General features: G+C 38.4%; 1 protein-coding gene across 2 annotated transcripts; it reads right to left on the reverse strand.

The window, feature by feature from the left end:
• Positions 1-1426: 1426 nt before the first annotated feature.
• sergef (secretion regulating guanine nucleotide exchange factor) lies at positions 1427-19619 on the reverse strand. 2 transcript variants are annotated; one of them, XM_028448821.1, is made up of 11 exons: positions 19558-19619; positions 19165-19303; positions 17203-17355; positions 16610-16704; positions 16451-16511; positions 16275-16388; positions 10891-10953; positions 9460-9618; positions 9219-9358; positions 4625-4661; positions 1427-2474 (listed from the first exon to the last, which is right to left on the reverse strand). In XM_028448821.1, the coding sequence occupies exons 1-11, from the start codon at positions 19597-19599 to the stop codon at positions 2311-2313; spliced, it is 1167 nt and encodes a 388-aa protein (XP_028304622.1). In that variant the 5' UTR covers positions 19600-19619; the 3' UTR covers positions 1427-2310. The 2 variants fall into 2 exon arrangements, with proteins under 2 accessions (XP_028304622.1, XP_028304624.1); XM_028448823.1 differs by lacking the exons at positions 1427-2474; positions 4625-4661 and adding an exon at positions 6482-8153.
• Between the last annotated feature and the right edge of the window lie 441 nt (positions 19620-20060).

Raw genomic sequence — 20060 nt, forward strand, 5'->3', positions numbered from 1 at the left:
ATAAAATTGCACATCTGTAACCAGCTGGTTGTGGATGTGAAGCTGTTAACCCTTAAAACGCTCCAACATGGCAACCCTGCTACCAATGAGGAAAATGCAAAGATGCATTTCCCTACAGTATTTTTAATGCAAACATTACTATCATCATACAGTACATACTGTATGAACAGATACAGTTTTCACTTAAATGTAATAACATTATCATTAAAAAAGTTTCTTTTCTAGAGAATCACAGCAGCTGCATTTGCATCAATAGGTTCTTTCATCGATGAGTATCCGAGTACTCATTCTGGAAAAATACCCAGTGAATCTGAAATAAAAATAGTATAATCATGAAACAAAATTATATTAAAAACAGTTTTAAGCTTATTTGACATTAAAATCAACAAAGTTTTTTATTTAAAAAAAAGCCAAAACATGTTATCCACATGGTTGATTGCTCTTGTTTTCCTCCTGTATCACCAAACCTGCTGAGCTCTGGGCTAAAATCAGCTCCACTAGTTTGACTAACACTATACAGACAAAAGTTTTTAGACAAAGTAATGTCCTGCTACTGTTTCAAATACTTCATTATGGTGTTGGTGACCCTAAAAACAAGTATGGCTAAACATTTTTTTTCTATATATGTGTTCAATTACAAACAACTCTGTTACTTTCCTTTTTCTTTTTTGAATCCACTCCAACAGTTTATTTTACATTTCAGGGCCAATAGACTTAAAACAACAATACATTGTCCAAAGATTCTATTTGGTGATTAAAATGACCCCAAAGGAAAACTTTAAAGTTAAAAAACTATGAAAATGATGAATCATCCAAGGAGGTGAATACTTAAAACAGGACTGTAAATATTACACACACAAAAGAAGGAAAGAGTTATGCTTTCTTAAAACAATGATGCAACTTTGTCTTTTTGAAGCAAAACAAACCAATTAACCCAGAGACCATAGATAATCCCCTTAAAGGATTGTTGTTTTGAAAAAAAATTTGACATCATTTATTTAGCTGGCTGAAGTTTAAGTGACAATCATTTAAAATAAGATATTTATTTCCCCACATATTAGTGCAGCTAATGTACGCCCAACCATTTCACTCATCACACATGGAAAAGTGCCTCGTTTCAGCAAATTCTTCTAACATTCAGGAGTGAAACTTAAATAACAATAAAGACCAATGTCTGTTTTTTTTTAATTAAAACATTAGACACCAGCTATTGAAGGCACGCAGCAGGTTAAGTTCTCAAAAGCACATGAAACAAAGACAAAGAGCAAATCTCTTGAAGCCTAAAAAACTTAACGTACACATCCATTCTTTGGCCTCGAGGGACCAAACAACTTTACCAAACTGCAAACACACTGCCAACAGCTCACAGGCCTGAATCTACTGAATATACCAGCCTGAGCACAAGGTGAGGGAAAGGTGTGCTGCTCGTGTTCCAACTGAAGATAAACTATAAAAGCAGCCACTAATGTGTGCCATTTAGTGAGAGTTCAGAGTGTGCTGAACACCGTGCATTGTGTGGTAAGTGATCCCGAGGTGATTTGTGTGTTGCTTAGGGATTTATTGTGTCTTTTTTGACTTATACAGTAAAGACTTGTACAATAAATAGTGAGAAATAAAATAAAACAACAAAGAACTGCTTTTTTTTCCCAATGAGTGTCGATTTATTCAAATATCTGAAATAATAGCATTTTTTCTTCATCTTTATCAATGCATAGTGTTAGTAACAGTATTGTCAGACGTTTATCAGGCAGGTTCTCTGCAGAAGTTCCTGTGCTGCTGCACTGCGGCATCCTTAGCCTATGAATATGAATATGTACGCTGGGTCAACTGTAACACACGGGTTTCATGGCAGATCAACAAAGAATGAAAGCGTGTGACAGGAGAAAATAACTGAGTGACAGGTAAAATGTGTACGTGTGAGATAAATCAGAGGATGACACAGAGATTATTAGTGTGATGGGCTGAGATTGACGACCTCCTGACACCAAAGATCACGGCAATAAAAGCGGTGACATGTGAAGATGGAGCGGCCCATCCCTCACATGACGGATTCAATCAGGAAGACAAACTGGACCAGCAGTCGTATCCTTCAACGCCATTGGCCTTATTGTGTCCATCAAAATAATGAGCAGCGAGGTGAAATAAGGACCAGAACTCATAACTCAGCCTGGGTCAAGAACGTTGGTCACAAAGCGGAACAGCTCAGGAAAAAAAGTGAAAGTTTTTGCATAAGAGTCAAAACTATGAAGCTTAAAAGCCTCAATCAATGTCCAAAGGTGCAGCATTATTAATATTATTAATATTAATAAATCAGTTTGGTTTTGAGCTGCAAACGACCAATGAGTGTCCTGCTCCACAGCCAATCAGAAGAGGCCGTCTCAACGCTGAGATGAGCTGAGGATGAATGACGTTGATCTGGGAACCATTGCCACACATTCCGTGTTCGTTCCAGCCCCAAGAAAACAGACGAGACCCTGGAAGGAAGAGGTCAGGGGTCAGTGTAGCGGGAGGGGGCCTTAGCGCACAGACACACACACAGCCTCCCATGGTCGGTGTGATCAGGTCTGCAGGTCTGCATCACCGCGGAGACACGTGCCATGGCAACACAGTTACCTAATGGGCTGCGTCGCCATGGCAACAGCCGCGAGCATGCTTTCCCAAAGACAAAGTCTTCCAAGCCTTTCCCGCCCCTTCATCTCATATTTTGTGCATTTTTGTCGAATGTTTTTGGTTTTCTTTTGTCTTTGTTGTGTCGTCTGTAAAATATCTGGATCAGATGATCTTTGTGCTTCTGCTAAACAGTGAAGAAGACAAGTCACCAGCAGCTCATGTCAGCGTGACATTTGACCAGATTTAACTGGTGCATCACAAACACATCCTTTATAACCTTTTTTTTTTTTGCTTGTAGAGGAAACAGTTGGCGGTGAAATGCAAAATGCTTCATTTTGGTGCTCTGCTTAATTCATGGACTCACCAACACTGGAGTACAGTGGACTGGTGTTTCCACGGCAACAAAGTGTCTGCACATTATTCAGCACAACTAATGGGTGAAATTCAAGAAACCCTAGAAACTGAAATGACTTCAGCTTAGCGTTTGTTATTGTGAGAGATCACACCTGTGGTGATCAGCAGTTTCACGCTGACACAATCTGTGTCTCTTTACACCCAGTGGTAAAGAGACACAGATGATGGTCAAAGGCAGACTGAACTGTTTGTTTTAGTGACACCAATAATCTGTAACATCTGATTGTGAGGTTTCGTTGTATTTTAGACGATTTGTGAAAAACGCCTGAGGCATTTCCTGCTTTTTATGTAAATTGTTTCATATAACTTGTTTTTTTTTTGTAAACTTGTACATATGTCATTGATAATTACACTTTATATTTGCATTCTCATTCATCAAACCAGTTTGTTAAACATATTTATGGTTTTCACAGTAAAAAGACCCCTTTTTTTCTACTCGCATTTGGTGTTTTTGTGTGATTTTAGGTCCATTGTTTTTATAAAGTAAGTCAAATTAACTATAAGTTCATGCAGCTGAAGTTGTGCTGAAAAAAATGATACCAAACAAGGCAAGCTAAATTGTTTTTATGGTGAGATATATATGAAGGTAAAATCAAAAGTAGCCAAAAAGTTATTCCCTGGACTCCAGAGGGTTAAAAGACGTTGTAACTTTCTAAAAGATAAGCTTCAACTAAATCATTTATCAGTGGATATCATGAGCAGAATGCGATGCTCTCGTCCTCAGTTCTTTTCTGCCTGACCTACTTCAGAACCAGAAATAGCAGCTCTCACGTCTCAGCTTCCAATCCTGTTTTTGCTTTTTCACTGATCCTGAGATGTAGCATCTCCTCCTTCATCTGAGCTCAGAACATGTGCTGTGATAACACCATCATCACATCTATTATCCTTTGGTCTAAAATAATCAACGTGGAGGCTTAGTTTCTGGTGCAGGCACAGCCTAAGTTTAATATTTGCACTCTAACGGCATATGATGTCGTTACTTCAGCAATGAAAATTTTAATTTGAGCTGATGTCAAAAAGAAACTGGGTTAGCGTTGAAATATGTATGAGAAAGGTTTCCAAAATGTTCAAGGTTTCTGGTTGGATGCTCTAAAAAAAAGCCAGAGAGACTTTCAGGCTGACATAAAACTAAAAAAAAACACATCATCAAACTCGATAGAACTGAAAGTAAAATTAAAAGCACATCTTATTCTCTTTAGAATAAAAATGATTTACCCTTTACTTACTTGACTTCTTTTCTGTGTTCCTCCTGATCTCATCCGCACATTCTCACAAATTGTCATCTTTCCTTTTCAGAACTTTGATGAATAATACATTTTAAGAACACAAACAAATGTGTATAGTTTTCTTATTTGTATCATTTCTCCATTTCATTTATACATTTAAATGTAATTTACAGAATGAGCTCAAACTCACATGCAGTAGATATTTTTGGGCCGACGCAGAAAACTCACCCAGGAGGAAAAGTTCACTACACAAATGTCTCTGGTTCACCTTGGGATTCAAACCCACAACCTTCCACTACACGTGTGATTTGAGGTCATTTTTCGCCAGCAGTTTTAAAAAAAAAAAAAATCACAATAATGTTTGAAATACTCACCTACGAGAGCGAGGTTATGTTCAGAACCACATGAAATCTGCAGGAGAAAAGAACACAAAACAAAAGCAAATAGTTACAATTTTATTCACTAAAACAGTTGTTCTCAAACTTTTATGGCTCTAGTCCCCTTTTCTGATATTTCTGAATCCAAGTCCCCCCTTTGTCCGACTACAACATTTTGCTTAGAAAACTATTTAAAAACAACTATAGATCATAATAATGGAATGAATGAGTGATAACACACATTTTAAAGAATCTCATTTTGTAAATCAGTGGAAAGAAAGAGTATTTAGTGCAGTGGTTCCCTGACAAACCTAAAGACATTTTTTTCTATAGTTTTTGATCATGTTTGAGCTTTTAACAGCATTTTAGTTTAACTAGATGCATATTTCACAAAGTCAAAATATAGAAATACATCTGTTTAAGAGTGTTTTATTTAAAACATTTTTAAAGGATTATAATTAAAACATTTCAAAAATATATTTTAATTTTTCCGAAATTTCAGGCGACCACCCAACAGGTTGAAAAATGCTGATTTAGTGGTTCCTGAATAGGTTTATTTCTAGAGTTTTTATCATTTCCAGTCATCTCATGCCTGTGGGACCAAGACTGACTCTTTGTTAATGTTTCTCTCTTTCTCTATCTCTCTCTCTCTCTCAAGTATAGTGCCATTACGTACCCCTAGGGGTACACGTACCCCCCATTTGATTAACACTGTGCTTAACAATGCTTAATAATGAATTACTTTATGATAAACTACATTAAAACACAACAAGAGCTGTAACTGCAGATCACTTTTACTAAACACATGTACTAGAAACCAACTCCTACTTCTAATGGATATTGGATACACACACACACACACACACACAGGAACACACACAGGAACACTCAGAGGAACACACACAGAAACACACACAGGAACACACACAAAAACACACACAGGAACACACATGCAAACACACAGAGGAACACACACAGAAACACACAGGAACACACACGGGAGCTACAGTTCTGTAGATGCCAAGTTTACATTTGATCAAACTGTCACACTTGTCTATTTCTTTATAATATAAAAACACTGAAGATAAAATGTTTTGTCTGACAAAAAGAACGAGCAATAACCGTTGTTAAAGGAAATGCTGTAAATATTCTAATGGTCAGAAGATGAAAATGTTTTGCTAGGAAAGGGTTATTGCTGAGAGTGATTCCTGAGCTGCTGACAGGCTGTAATTCTTCCTTTTATTGACTGTAGCACGTCTCATAAAAACGTGACAGTTTATTAAATAGTTCCTCCGTGTGTGTGTGTGTGTGTGTGTGTGTCCACAAACTGATGGGTCAACACTGTAGGACAGAAATTGATGGCACACTCAGCTAATTCATCTTGCCTTTCACTTTGTACACACAAGGTGATGATGCTTTAACACGTGTCATGACTGCAGTCATGATCAATGTGTAGACGAGTCATTTAGTTTCTCACCGACATTCATGTCATTATCAGCATTAGCATCAGTTTGGACTAGAGAATGGTTCCTTAGGGAGGAACAACCTGAGATCACTAGATTGGAGTGGTGGTCCCCTCCCTGATGCACCATAAAGGAGTATGTGTGTGTGTGTGCGCGTGTGTACATTGATGCTATTATCAATGAATCTCCATATCAGTGTTACTCCTCCTGTATTACTAAACAACCTTAATCTACATTTCCTCTCCCTGCTTCTCTGCTGCCTCCTTCTGGACAAGCACAATAACTTTAAATCTAATATACATACAAATATAATAATCTCTAATCCATAATAATTCTAAATCTGGCATAATAGACCAGGGTTGGGGTCAATTCAGAGCTTAATTTGTGCCAGATCCTGCCTGGCACTGATTTGATTAGCTACTCATTCTTTTCTTTTTTTTTTTAGGTGTTTTGAATAAATGTTCAAGGGTTATATTAGGACAGCTCCATCTTTTATTGAGTTGAAATACTGAAAATGTCATTGTGCACACAAAATTTTATGTAAAAATTGAGCGTGAGTGAGGAAGAGAGGGGAAAGTCAGGCCACGTCCACTCTATGTTTAAGGTGTGATTTTCTGCAAAAAAAAAGTTTGTCTGTCCAGTGGAGCAGATAGCATTGAATTTCAAAGGAATCTTTCAAATTGTGATACAAGCACCAAAATTGGCAGAGACCTTGAAATTCAAGATGGCTACCCATTTTCAAGATGGCTGCCATATGCAGTACCAAAATTGTATGTTTTGTAATAAATATGCACAGACTTGGCCAATACAGATTCAGATCGGCCACGGTTACATGATTTTTTTAAAATTCGGATTTAGTTATACCGAATGAAATCAATCGAAATGAAAGTGTTCTGCTTCGTGTTTACATGGTAATAGTAATTCCTGAATTAAGGTTTACATGGATTGATTAAGCTTTAGTTAATTCCGCTTTAGGTCTGGGAGTTGGGAAGGCTCTGATTGGACAGGGGGAGACAATGACGTGTTTTCACCTTTATTTTGATTGTAGTTTTGAAGCAACAGCTCGACAATAACGCACTTTGGTCCACAGAACGGAAGAGAGATATGAACTAATCACCGGTAAATAAAATTAACTTTTATTCCGCTTTAAAGAGGAAATAAAACTCCGAACGAAACGTGGCCATTCAGACTAATTTATTCATCCCCGAGGGGAAATTCAGTTCCAGTTACATCCCATCCAAGAAACATGAAAAGACGATCACATATACTGTAACATGGGAGTACAGGAGCGGAAGTACTGTGGGTCGCAAGCTATTACGGGAAAAAACCTTGCACACACAGACGCGTCAAAGACACAATTACAACAAAATTCGAAGACAAAGCAAAGAAGGTGTTGAAACATGATCCGTTCGCTTTATTCTGTTCAGTTCAGCCAGTCGCAGATGATGTCAAACAACCTCGGGGCAGTTCTGAGTCAGAAACAAAGTTCCAGGTGGTGGTGGGGAAGAGCAGGAGGAGGAAGGGGACGGAGCCTCGGTCAACACAACATCCTGGAGAATAGTCAGATAAGCTGGCCTTGAAAAGCTGGATTGTGGGGAGTCGAATGAGATAATGATTTGTTTTTCGGTCAGGCTAAGCACAATTCTCCTTAAGCCTTTGAGTATATCTCTCAAACTTCAGTAATCCAATATGGTGGCCTTATCGAAAGCTGAGCAGTTTTAACAACACTAAGTTGGATTCAATTCCGCGTAGATGTTCCAAGTAGCATCTGCTTACTTTGAGTTTGTTTATCGCATGAGTCTGAGTGTTAAGAGTCCTGCCCAATCCATCAGAAAGTGATTGGCAGCCTTCCCAAAACAGCTGCCAACGTAATCCAGACTTTGTGATAGTCAGGTAACGGCCAGCTCCAATAAGCAGCATACCGGCTACCATAATTCCAATTATGTTGACGACGTCTTCCATGTCCTCATGTATCCCGCTGCAGATGTTCCGTCCGGACAGGCGGGCTCACCTCTGCCCGTTCTTTTGTTGAAAATATTTGGTCCACTGCATTGAGAGACCAGCTGATCAATTCCATAATGTTGTTTTTTGGATAGAGATGTAGAGAAAGGCTCCTATTAGATTCTGACAAAAACAGCACAGAAACAACCAAGCAACAGCAGGGCAGATAGGGAGGGAGGGAGCAGAGAGAAACGCATCCACCTTCGTTCAGAGCAAGAATGGAATGTGGAATACGGATGTAGAATATGGATAATTCTGAGATCAATACCTGACATGGAACCAAAGGCTGATGCAATCATAACTGACGGTTCAGCACCCCGTCACCTTGAACCTCAATGACTTTTGAAGACTATGCCACGTTAGATGTGTTCCCCAAAGTACAAGAGAACAGACACCCCTTTTTAAAAACTTTTTGTGAAATGTATTCTATGCTGCAATTTAACTATCATTGTCCCAGTTTAGTCCCATTTCAGTTGTACATTCAAACAAGAATCATATAAAAGGTCTAAAAGCTTATGTCCTGGTCTATCTATAGTTATCTTAATCTCTTGCTAGAAATGGTAGAAAGAAGTTCTTAAGAGTGTTATGAGTTGAATTATTAGCTTTCCCATACACAGAAACCTACTTTTAGACACCAAGATCAACCAAATTGATCAAAGTGGTGAGATTAGAACTTTTCAAGCGACTTCAAGCGCCAACTCCCCCGGCCGTCACCAACTGTAGAGCCAAAGCAGCAGCCCCTCCCCCGCTAGAGTGAGATGGCTGCAGAGGGAGGGCTGTACACTTCCTCAACTTACCTGGGTAAAATTAAAGCGGTTAACTCCTTGAATAACCTACATTCTGAGTGAACTCATCCTTTGTAACTCGTAACTTGATCATTTAAACTGTAAAACCGGCACTCTCTATGATAAGTGCTGTAAACGGACGGCCAGAGAAGAAGTGATCAGCCCTCTCTCTCCCCTGTCACCGGCTCCGCAGACACACACTATTCCCTGGTCATCATGCCACTGGAGCGATGAAGTGAAAAAGCGCCACTATGTTCAAGCGACTCATCACAGGCGACTGAGTTCGGTGTAAACGCACCTTTAGTCTGTTATGTTGCTCTTAGAGATTTACTCTGGCCTAACCTGAGTTGCTCCACAGAGATCTTTGACCTCTGAAGGTAGGACACCTTCAGCAGACGTCTGTGTTGGTCCCTGGTTGGTCGGAGGTGGTCTGCCCAGCTGACCATAATCCCCCCTGCCCCACGTGAACACACGCCCACTCTCTGAAACACACCACAGCCTTGTTCACATAGAGCCACTGTTTTAGGGATCACTTACGAAACTGTGAGCTTCACATAGAGAAAGGGAAGTGAAAACCTGGAACCTGTTTGAGCTACAACGTGTGTCCATCCACACCAAACGTTCCCAACGTTCTCTTCCTGCAGCAGAGAACGTCTGAGTGGACGAGGACATGGGACGAAGGGATCTGAGGAGAGCAGCTGGCAGTGCTTATTGCTCCCCCACAGGAACAAATCACCATCTCCTACACACACGCACACACACACGCACACACACACACAGCATTACTCCCCTAATAACAGATGCAGCAGAGAAAACCAATAGAGAGGGACTGGTTAACTAATTGCAGGACAGAGAATAAGCCCATATAGATCAATGAACAGGCTGTTAAAGACAGATCCCTACATCAATCTGCAGACTTCACAGTACACCCCCCCCCCTCTCCACAGAGCAGCAGCACAAAACACAATTTACCTGCTTTTAAGACCATTGATATTGTTTTATTCCAAAAAAAAAAGGCTGTACGATTGAGAAACAAAGCAGGATATCGTGACCACACACATCCGTTACTTGTTCAATCAATAACTTGTGATAATTAAAGATGTTTCTTATTAAATAACAGATAATGTTCAAAGCTAAAATAAATACTCTTCCAGAAGGTGTTCAAAAATACTTCAAGCAAATATAGCCTAAGAGATCAATTTACGTTTATTTTACCAAAAGCAAGTTTAGAAGTAAAATTAAGATGTCTGTTTGCTCTAGGGGTTAATTTGTGGAATAATGTTGATAAAGAAATAAAAAGGAGTCACACCCTATTCATTTTCAAAAATAAAATGTTTCAATGTATTTTAGAGAGTTATGTATAGCAGTAGACATAAGTATGTGTTCTTTGTTAAATGTATGTATATACGCTACCAATCAAAAGTTTTAGAACACCACATTTTCCCCAGTTTTTTACTGAAAATTATTTAGGCTACTGTGTCATTGCACTCTGAAATGAAAGCATAGAACAAATAAGCAATTCATGGAATCCATGAACAATACTGTTCACCTGATGCTCATGAGGGTCTGGTACCACGGAGTGTTCCAACACTGCTTTTATGCAGACGGAGGGAGTTGGAAGTAACCAAGAAAAGTTGAAACACCTGTAGGAATTAGTAGCTAAACCAGCTTTCAAGGCTGATTCAACCTTCATTGCTGCAGAACAGCAATAAATAACTGGAAAAATGTGGGTGTTCTAAAACTTTTGACAGGTAGTGTATATATACATATATATGTATATACGTATATATATATATATATATATATATTTTTTTTTTTTGTATTATTTGAAAAAGGCAACTCAAATGTACTTTGTTGCCTGCATTTCTTTTGTGTGTATTACTGAGAAAGGTTGAATGATATGATTTATGTAGGGTATATATACATTTTTGCTTCTGTTTCAGTCTTGTTATATATTTCTAAACTGAAACAAACAAACAAACAAACAAACAAATGTCCTTCCTCCAGATCCTACCTGTCAGACACACACTGTGAGCTGAGCCAGCAGCCACTCGGTATGATTTCCTCAGATCCAAACCTGCAACCATCAAAAAATACCTCTCATTTCATAGACCAAGTACCATATTTTCTGGCGTATAGGATGCTAGTTTTTTCATTTAAAGTTGAGGGTGCGGCCAATATGGCAGAGCACTCAATGTGTGGATTTATCAGTCAGTTACACATGTGTCCAGTGAAAGCGAGTGTTGGGAGGCAGAATATTACTGACAGTCCCCCCTACAGCAAAATGAATGAACTGTAACAGCAAGTGAACAACAGGGTAAACTGAACATTCAAAAACCAGCTTCACATAATGTAGGAAAAGTTAAATCTCTCACAGCTTCAATAACAGGACAGTTAAAACATGCTCCGTATGTAGGACGCTGTCTGATTGGAGTGAGAGAGTGAAGCAGAAGTCATCTGTAGATTATTTGTTTTTAGTTTCAAGTTCTGATTGGCCGAGTCGTTTGAAGGGCCCCCTCATCAGCCAAGACGCCTTTTCACACTCCCGCACATGAGGTCAAAGGTCAAGAGGGATAAACTCGGTGTAGGCAGCGAGTCTGACAGAGATTAAGATTATTTTTCCAGTTGGAGCGTTGATTCCTTGAAAGATTTTTTGCAGAATCGTGGTATCGGTCTCCAAGGCAGAAATGCATAGTTAGCTGCTAAAGCTAATGCTGCAACAGTGACCAATCAGCTGATCAGTGCAGTTTCACTTATCAACCTGTTTAGTGTCCATCTCGTGCACTTCGTTCAAATTTGAAAATTGAATTAAAACAATAGCTTGATAAAAATAATCATGAACACGGTTAGTGAATGGTTTACCTCATAAAATTATCTCAATACTCATACTGTCCTTTTCATACCGAAGGCGCTGCAGGTAAAGGCGTCACTTTTGCCGTGCAGCCTTTCCAGTGCTGCCTTTGCCACGATGCCTTTTCCTGCGCCGCCTGTACCGCATTGCACCGCCTTCGGCAATCTGCGCCACCTTTTCCCTGCCGCCTTTGCTGGGCCTCCTTCGATGCGCTGCCTCAAGTTCATACTAAGACATAATATAAGAGTAAATTTTATACTATCAGTGCATTATTATTGATTTCTTTCGACAGAAATGTACTATTGAGATATAAACATATATGATTTTTGTTGTTGTACAAACACATCCAAGAACATTACTGGAGTAGTAGTAGTAGTAGTAGTAGTAGTAGTAGTAGTAGTAGTAGTAGTAGTAGTATTAGTAGTAGTAGTAGTAGTAGTAGTAGTAGTATTAGTAGTAGTAGTAGTAGTATTAGTAGTAGTAGTAGTAGTAGTAGTAGTGTAAAGTTTGAGCTGACGATATTCAAGATTTGGCCAATTTCCTATTAACACAAAATGGAAATAACACGATAGAAAATAAAGCATGCGTCTCATTGACTGTTTTGATCGAGAGGCCAAAACAGAAGTTTGTGAAAATGTTTTTGATTTTTTTCGCCCCATATTAAATTGTCTTCACTCTGTAGGGGGCGCTAACGCGCCAATTTCCATATTTCCACATTTTTACAATTATTAGCTCTGCACCTTGTGTTATGTTACAGTAATTAGCTCCGCCCATTGTATAATGTTACAATTATTAGCTCCGCCCCTTGTGTTATCTTAAAGTTAATACCCCTGCCCCTTGTGTTAGAGTACAATTAATAGCTCCGCCCCCTGTGAAAAGTCAGTAATTAGCTCCGCCCTTTGTGTTATGTTACAATTAATAGCTTCGCCCCTTGTGTTACATTACAAATAATAGCTCCGCCCTTTGTGATATGTTACAAATAATAGCGCCGCCCTTTGTGATATGTTACAAATAATAGCTCCGCCCCTTGTGCTAGAATACAATTAATAGCTCCGCCCCCTGTGTTACAGTACAATTAATAGCTCCGCCCCTTGTGTTATGTTACAAATAATAGCTCCGCCCCTGTGTGAGGTCAAAGTATTTAGCTCCGCCCCCCTGGGTAAAGTTTGTGTTATGTTACAAATAATAGCTCCGCCCCTTGTGTTACTTTACAAATAATAGCTCCACCCCCTGTGTAATGTCAAAGTATTTAGCTCCGCCCCCTGGGTAATGTTTGTGTTATGTTACAATTAATAGCTCCACCTCTTGTGTTATGTTACAGTAATTAGCTCCGCCCCTTGTGTTACATTACAAATAATAGCTCCACCTCTTGTGTTATGTTACAGTAATTAGCTCCGCCCCTTGTGTTACGTTACAAATAATAGCTCCGCCCCTTGTGTTAGAATACAATTAATAGCTCCGCCCCCTGTGTTACAGTACAATTAATAGCTCCGCCCCCTGTGTTATGTTACAAATAATAGCTCCGCCCCTTGTGTTAGAATACAATTAATAGCTCCGCCCCTTGTGTTACATTACAAATAATAGCTCCGCCCCCTGTGTAATGTCAAAGTATTTAGCTCCGCCCCTTGTGTTATGTTACAGTTATTAGCTCCACCCCTTGTGTTAGAATACAATTAATAGCTCCGCCCCCTGTGTTATGTTACAGTTATTAGCTCCGCCCCTTGTGTTATGTTACAGTTATTAGCTCCACCCCTTGTGTTAGAATACAATTAATAGCTCCGCCCCCTGTGTTATGTTACAAATAATAGCTCCGCCCCTTGTGTTAGAATACAATTAATAGCTCCGCCCCCTGTGTTACATTACAAATAATAGCTCCACCTCTTGTGTTATGTTACAGTTATTAGCTCCACCCCTTGTGTTAGAATACAATTAATAGCTCCGCCCCCTGTGTTATGTTACAAATAATAGCTCCGCCCCTTGTGTTAGAATACAATTAATAGCTCCGCCCCCTGTGTTACAGTACAATTAATAGCTCCGCCCCTTGTGTTACATTACAAATAATAGCTCCGCCCCCTGTGTAATGTCAAAGTATTTAGCTCCGCCCCTTGTGTTATGTTACAGTTATTAGCTCCACCCCTTGTGTTAGAATACAATTAATAGCTCCGCCCCCTGTGTTATGTTACAGTTATTAGCTCCGCCCCTTGTGTTATGTTACAGTTATTAGCTCCACCCCTTGTGTTAGAATACAATTAATAGCTCCGCCCCCTGTGTTATGTTACAAATAATAGCTCCGCCCCTTGTGTTAGAATACAATTAATAGCTCCGCCCCCTGTGTTACATTACAAATAATAGCTCCACCTCTTGTGTTATGTTACAGTTATTAGCTCCACCCCTTGTGTTAGAATACAATTAATAGCTCCGCCCCCTGTGTTATGTTACAAATAATAGCTCCGCCCCTTGTGTTAGAATACAATTAATAGCTCCGCCCCCTGTGTTACAGTACAATTAATAGCTCCGCCCCTTGTGTTACATTACAAATAATAGCTCCGCCCCCTGTGTAATGTCAAAGTATTTAGCTCCGCCCCTTGTGTTATGTTACAGTTATTAGCTCCACCCCTTGTGTTAGAATACAATTAATAGCTCCGCCCCCTGTGTTATGTTACAGTAATTAGCTCCGCCCCTTGTGTTACGTTACAAATAATAGCTCCGCCCCTTGTGTTAGAATACAATTAATAGCTCCGCCCCCTGTGTTATGTTACAAATAATAGCTCCGCCCCTTGTGTTAGAATACAATTAATAGCTCCGCCCCGTGTTACAGTACAATTAATAGCTCCGCCCCTTGTGTTACATTACAAATAATAGCTCCGCCCCCTGTGTAAGGTCAAAGTATTTAGCTCCGCCCCTTGTGTTATGCTACAGTTATTAGCTCCACCCCTTGTGTTAGAATACAATTAATAGCTCCGCCCCCTGTGTTATGTTAGTTATTAGCTCCGCCCCTTGTGTTATGTTACAGTTATTAGCTCCACCCCTTGTGTTAGAATACAATTAATAGCTCCGCCCCCTGTGTTATGTTACAAATAATAGCTCCGCCCCTTGTGTTAGAATACAATTAATAGCTCCGCCCCCTGTGTTACATTACAAATAATAGCTCCACCTCTTGTGTTATGTTACAGTTATTAGCTCCACCCCTTGTGTTAGAATACAATTAATAGCTCCGCCCCCTGTGTTATGTTACAAATAATAGCTCCGCCCCTTGTGTTAGAATACAATTAATAGCTCCGCCCCCTGTGTTACAGTACAATTAATAGCTCCGCCCCTTGTGTTACATTACAAATAATAGCTCCGCCCCCTGTGTAATGTCAAAGTATTTAGCTCCACCCCTTGTGTTATGTTACAGTTATTAGCTCCACCCCTTGTGTTAGAATACAATTAATAGCTCCGCCCCCTGTGTTATGTTACAAATAATACCTCCTCCCCCTGTGTAATGTCACAGTAATTAGCTCAGCCGCTGTGTTACGTTACAAATAATAGCTCCGCCCCTGTGTTACGTTACAAATAATAGCTCCGCCCCCTGTGTAATGTCACAGTAATTAGCTCCGCCCCCTGTGTTATGTTACAAATAATAGCTCTGCCCCTGTGTAATGTCACAGTAATTAGCTCCGCCCCATGTGTTACGTTATCAAATATGCAAGTTATCAAAAATCTATAGATAACTTTTGATGTCCCACTTCTCTAGATGATTTCCAGCGCTTTTGAGCCAGTCAGTGAAACGCCCTAGGAGAAAGCAATTTGATTCTGGCCTTCCTGTGTATTTTTTTGGCATGGTCTTGATAATATTTTTACTTGTCTTGTCATGGTCTACTTCTGTGTCCATTTTCATGATTTTACGATGAATCAATTTTTTTGGCAATTCCTATCTTGTAATGCATTTTTGGCGTACTTGGGGGCGCTGGCGAGTCAGAATTTTGCATTTTTTTAAATCAGAAACAGCCAGAAATTAGAGAAGCGCACGATTGAATTTTGTTTGAATTTTTGATACTCTACATAATGGTTCAGTGGGAGAGTCCGTCACCAGGAAAGAAAGAAAGAAAGAAAGAAAGAAAGAAAGAAAGAAAGAAAGAAAGAAAGAAAGAAAGAAAGAAAGAACGAACCCTGCCCCCCCTCCAGTCTGAATATGTGTAATATGAATAATATGAAGACTATTAAAACACTAAAGATCTCAGGAATAACATTACAAACGCTGTTAAAATAGAAATATTTAAGGAGTGAACGAGCTTGTTGACGTTTACATCCCTCTGACCTATGACCCCTAGGTCGCACATGCACAGTTCCAGAGTGTGAAAAGACTTATAGAGAGCAGCCTATGTGACGGTGCGGCCTTTACGTGGATTTTTCTTGGAAAATTGCTAAAATATTGGAATGCGGTCAATACAGCCGTGCGTTCAACAGCCGTAAAATACGGTACCATCACAGTAAATGCTGTCAACTTTCCTCTATATAAGTGACCTTACAAAGTACTGTGACCTTATCTGGTACTGTGACCTTACCTGGTACGAGGCAGGGCACCTTGGAACAGAGGTATGATGGGACAGGCTGAGGACTGAGCGCTCTCTTGGCCTGATTTAATAAACCAGTTCCCCACTGATACACACAGCCAGAACCTGAAAAAACACAATAATAAAAGAATTTGCTGAGACGGTGACCATTTGTGGCGTTGTCTTACCAGTTGCAGCGAGTGAGTGTCTAAGTCCTGCTGCCACACTGACAACTGGCTCCTTCAGGACCTGAAATAAAAAACAACACAAACAATGATCTGTAAGAACTAAAACTGACTCGTTGATTTCAAACACAGATTAATAAACACACAATCCCTGAGTCTCACCTCAACAAGACGTGGATCTAAAGAGTGTGTGACTGACTCTTCAACTCCCAGTTGTCCAAATGCATTAGAGCCACAGGCCAGGAGTTGACCACCGTCTGTCAGGTGACATGAGCGTGAAAAGGAAAATACACAAAACCTTAAAGATTTGGGTGAAAGTGTGTGAAGGTTCTAACCGCATCCACCTCACAGGTAAACATTGTTAAAGGGGGGAAATAGTCATATTTAAAATAAGAAACACTTTTTACACACTTAAAGCTGCCGGGGACAATCATTTTTAAACAGATAAAGACATATTGTAGGCCTCATAATCAAGACATCAAAGATAATTTGCTTGAAAAAAATAAAAAAACAAAAATAAAGCTTGAAACTGCAGCTCGAAAGTTAGTTTTGATCTCCACTTAAACGACTATGTCAACCTTTTTTTTCACACAAATGATCTTAGATTTATTGATCAATGAAGCCTACGCTATGTCTTTATCTGATAATAAACTATTATGTCCAGCAGCTTTAAAAAAGCTATGTCTAGCTTTCTTTGCCAGCTATCATTATTATTTACTTTATTAAAGACCACATAGATAAACTAATTTGCTTACCAGTGATAAACAGTGTAAATTCCCAGCCACATGCTACACCTGTAACCTTCTGATTCAAACCAAGGCAGAGCTGAAAAGATGAAATGTTTGAAGTGTGGCCGAGTCCCAGCTGACCTCTGTGGTTCTGTCCGCACACATACACCTCTCCATTCTCTGTGCAAATCAGAAAACAAACATAAACGTCTAAAAAAAACAAACATTATAACACATCTTAACACTATAATTACATTATACATCTCACATTTTATTGAAAATTATAAATTCCAACAATACATTTAGTATGACTGAGCTACTTATACTCATTTGTAAAAATGACAACACAGTCTATCTTAACAATCAATCATTTATTTAAAAAAAAAAAAAAGTGTTGTTAATTCAGTGTAATTAATATTATTATTTCATTACCAGTATTTATATGTTTTATTATATTTTTTATCAGTATATTATTATATCTTTAGTATCTAAGTATTTCATTAAAACATTACATCGTTGCGGCTGGTGTCATTTGGTATTTTTAAATTACAGACAGAGGACAGAGATTAAAAAAAGTCTTATTAATCTTTTATTTATTCTGACTCAAAACCTGTTATCTAAGCATTTATTTCAGAATTGAAATACTATACAACTTCCTAAAATGCTCAGAAAATAACAACGCTTTAAAGACTGTTCAAATAATACATAAACATGTATTCAATGTGATGCTGCAGAATGTGTAGTTACATCACGACATGAAGCATTTATACCACCAGGGGGAGCTGTTACACTACAACTAAGCACTCGTCTCTAGGTGGTTTTTACTTTTTGTATTTTTTTTTTTTAATTAACAATTAAAAACACCACAAAACAGTTACGTATTTGCATATGTACTGTTAAATATTTAACAAACACTGTATGGTCAGTTTACATTCAAATATCACGTCCCAGGAGCTCTGTCGTAAACAACAACAAGCCCAATCTGATGTTTGATTTCATTGTTTAGCCCCTTGGTTCTTCTTCTTCTTCTTTTGTCTTCCAATTTAGTCTATAATCTGTATTCATGTGAAAGATGCTTTTCTGTTTGAATCAGAGTTGTATAGAGAGAGAGTTGAGACAACTCTGTTCACTCCAATGGTTCGGTTTTTTTTTTTACAGCAATGGCGGCTCATGGAGCCTCACAATCATTACCCGGAAGTGATCGGTGTACTATTGTAGCCAATGAAGCTTTTAGACAGTTTGTGATGCACTTTTGAACAGTAAGACGTTTAAATAATCATATTATTATTATTATTATTATTATTATTATTATTATTATTATTATTATTATTATTATTATTATTATCATCAGCGTATCTAAACACATTAACGTGTGGTGTTTTTAATGATCCCCTTTTTTTTTTTTTTTTTTTTTTAAAGAAAATTCAAAACAATGTATAATACACATAATACATATTGAGACATTTTTTAACCATACTAATGTTGGCCTTAACTACGTCCAAAAAATCAGGTAAAGTAGCTGTTTACACTAATTATTAATACGATTTTACATTAGGGAAAAAACAATTTATGGAACTACATGAACATATATTGTATATAAATATACATATGACGGTGTACTGTATAAATATTGTCAATCAATGAAATTATTGACGACAAATTACCGATAATCCCAGTTATGTCACTCGGAATCAATGGATTAAAATGGCCCACCACTAACTTCCGGGAACAAATTCAGTTTTACATGAATCACGTGACGGTCAAGCATTCCGGACTTCCGTTGTCGCAACTCTTTCTCTATACGGCTCTAGTTTGTATTTATACTTAAAAATAAAAAAAACAATAAAGCTCTGTCGTAAAGCTTGCGAGTGAAGGAAGTGACGCAGTCTACGCGCATGCGCTGAAAGGATAAGATTAGGCAGTGACTGATAGTAACACATTATTTCTTGTAGGATCACAGATTATCGTTACACTGTAACTGTAACGTACCTGTTACTAACACGGAGTGTCCTCCTCCACCGCTCACTGCCCGGACTCTGGCTCTGAGAGCCGGGCAATGATCACACAGTCTGGGCTCGGACTGGTCCTCATCATGTCCCTGACCCAGCTGTCCGTAGCTGTTAGCTCCCTGACATTAAATAAATAAATAGTATATACACATTATTACACACATTACAGACCGAAGAGAACCACAAAGAAGACCCTAATATTAACATTAAAACCTTTTATTTCTACTGAACACGGTGACTAACTAGTTGAGCTAACAATAGCAGAACAGCTTCAATTAAGTCTCGATTTGTCCGTAAAGATTCATTTGTGTGGAGCTAAAAGCCACAAATAGTCATAAAAAAGACAAGTTAACAGTGAAGTAAACAAACTTACACAGGAGAGTAAATACAGTTCCGACCGTGAGTGAGTTTCCATGGAGGCAGGACTCACAGGGTGATTACGTCACTGTCGTAAAATCACATCACAGAGTTTGAAGTTTGTTTATGGATTTGTGACTTTAGATAAAATAAAATCTAAAGATGAACAATTCTATACACATTATCTTAATAATAATAATAATAATAATAATAATAATAATAATAATAATAATAATAATAATAATAATAATAGAATAGTATCAACTTTGTTGGCCAAGTTATGTAAGTTATACACACGAGGAATTTTAATTGGTGAACTGTGCTCTCTCCAATAGTGTAAACATTGAATAATAACAATTAACTAGAAAAATAATATAAACATAAATATAAACAGTAATTAGACTTATATGTGCAAAACTAAATAAAATAATATAACAAGATAACAATAACAAGATACGATAATAATAATAATAATAATAATAATAATAATAATAATAATGAGATAATAGTGCAGTTGTG

The sequence above is a fragment of the Gouania willdenowi genome, chromosome 6 (genome assembly GCF_900634775.1).
Source record: "Gouania willdenowi chromosome 6, fGouWil2.1, whole genome shotgun sequence".
NCBI classification, from domain to species: Eukaryota; Metazoa; Chordata; class Actinopteri; order Blenniiformes; family Gobiesocidae; genus Gouania; species Gouania willdenowi.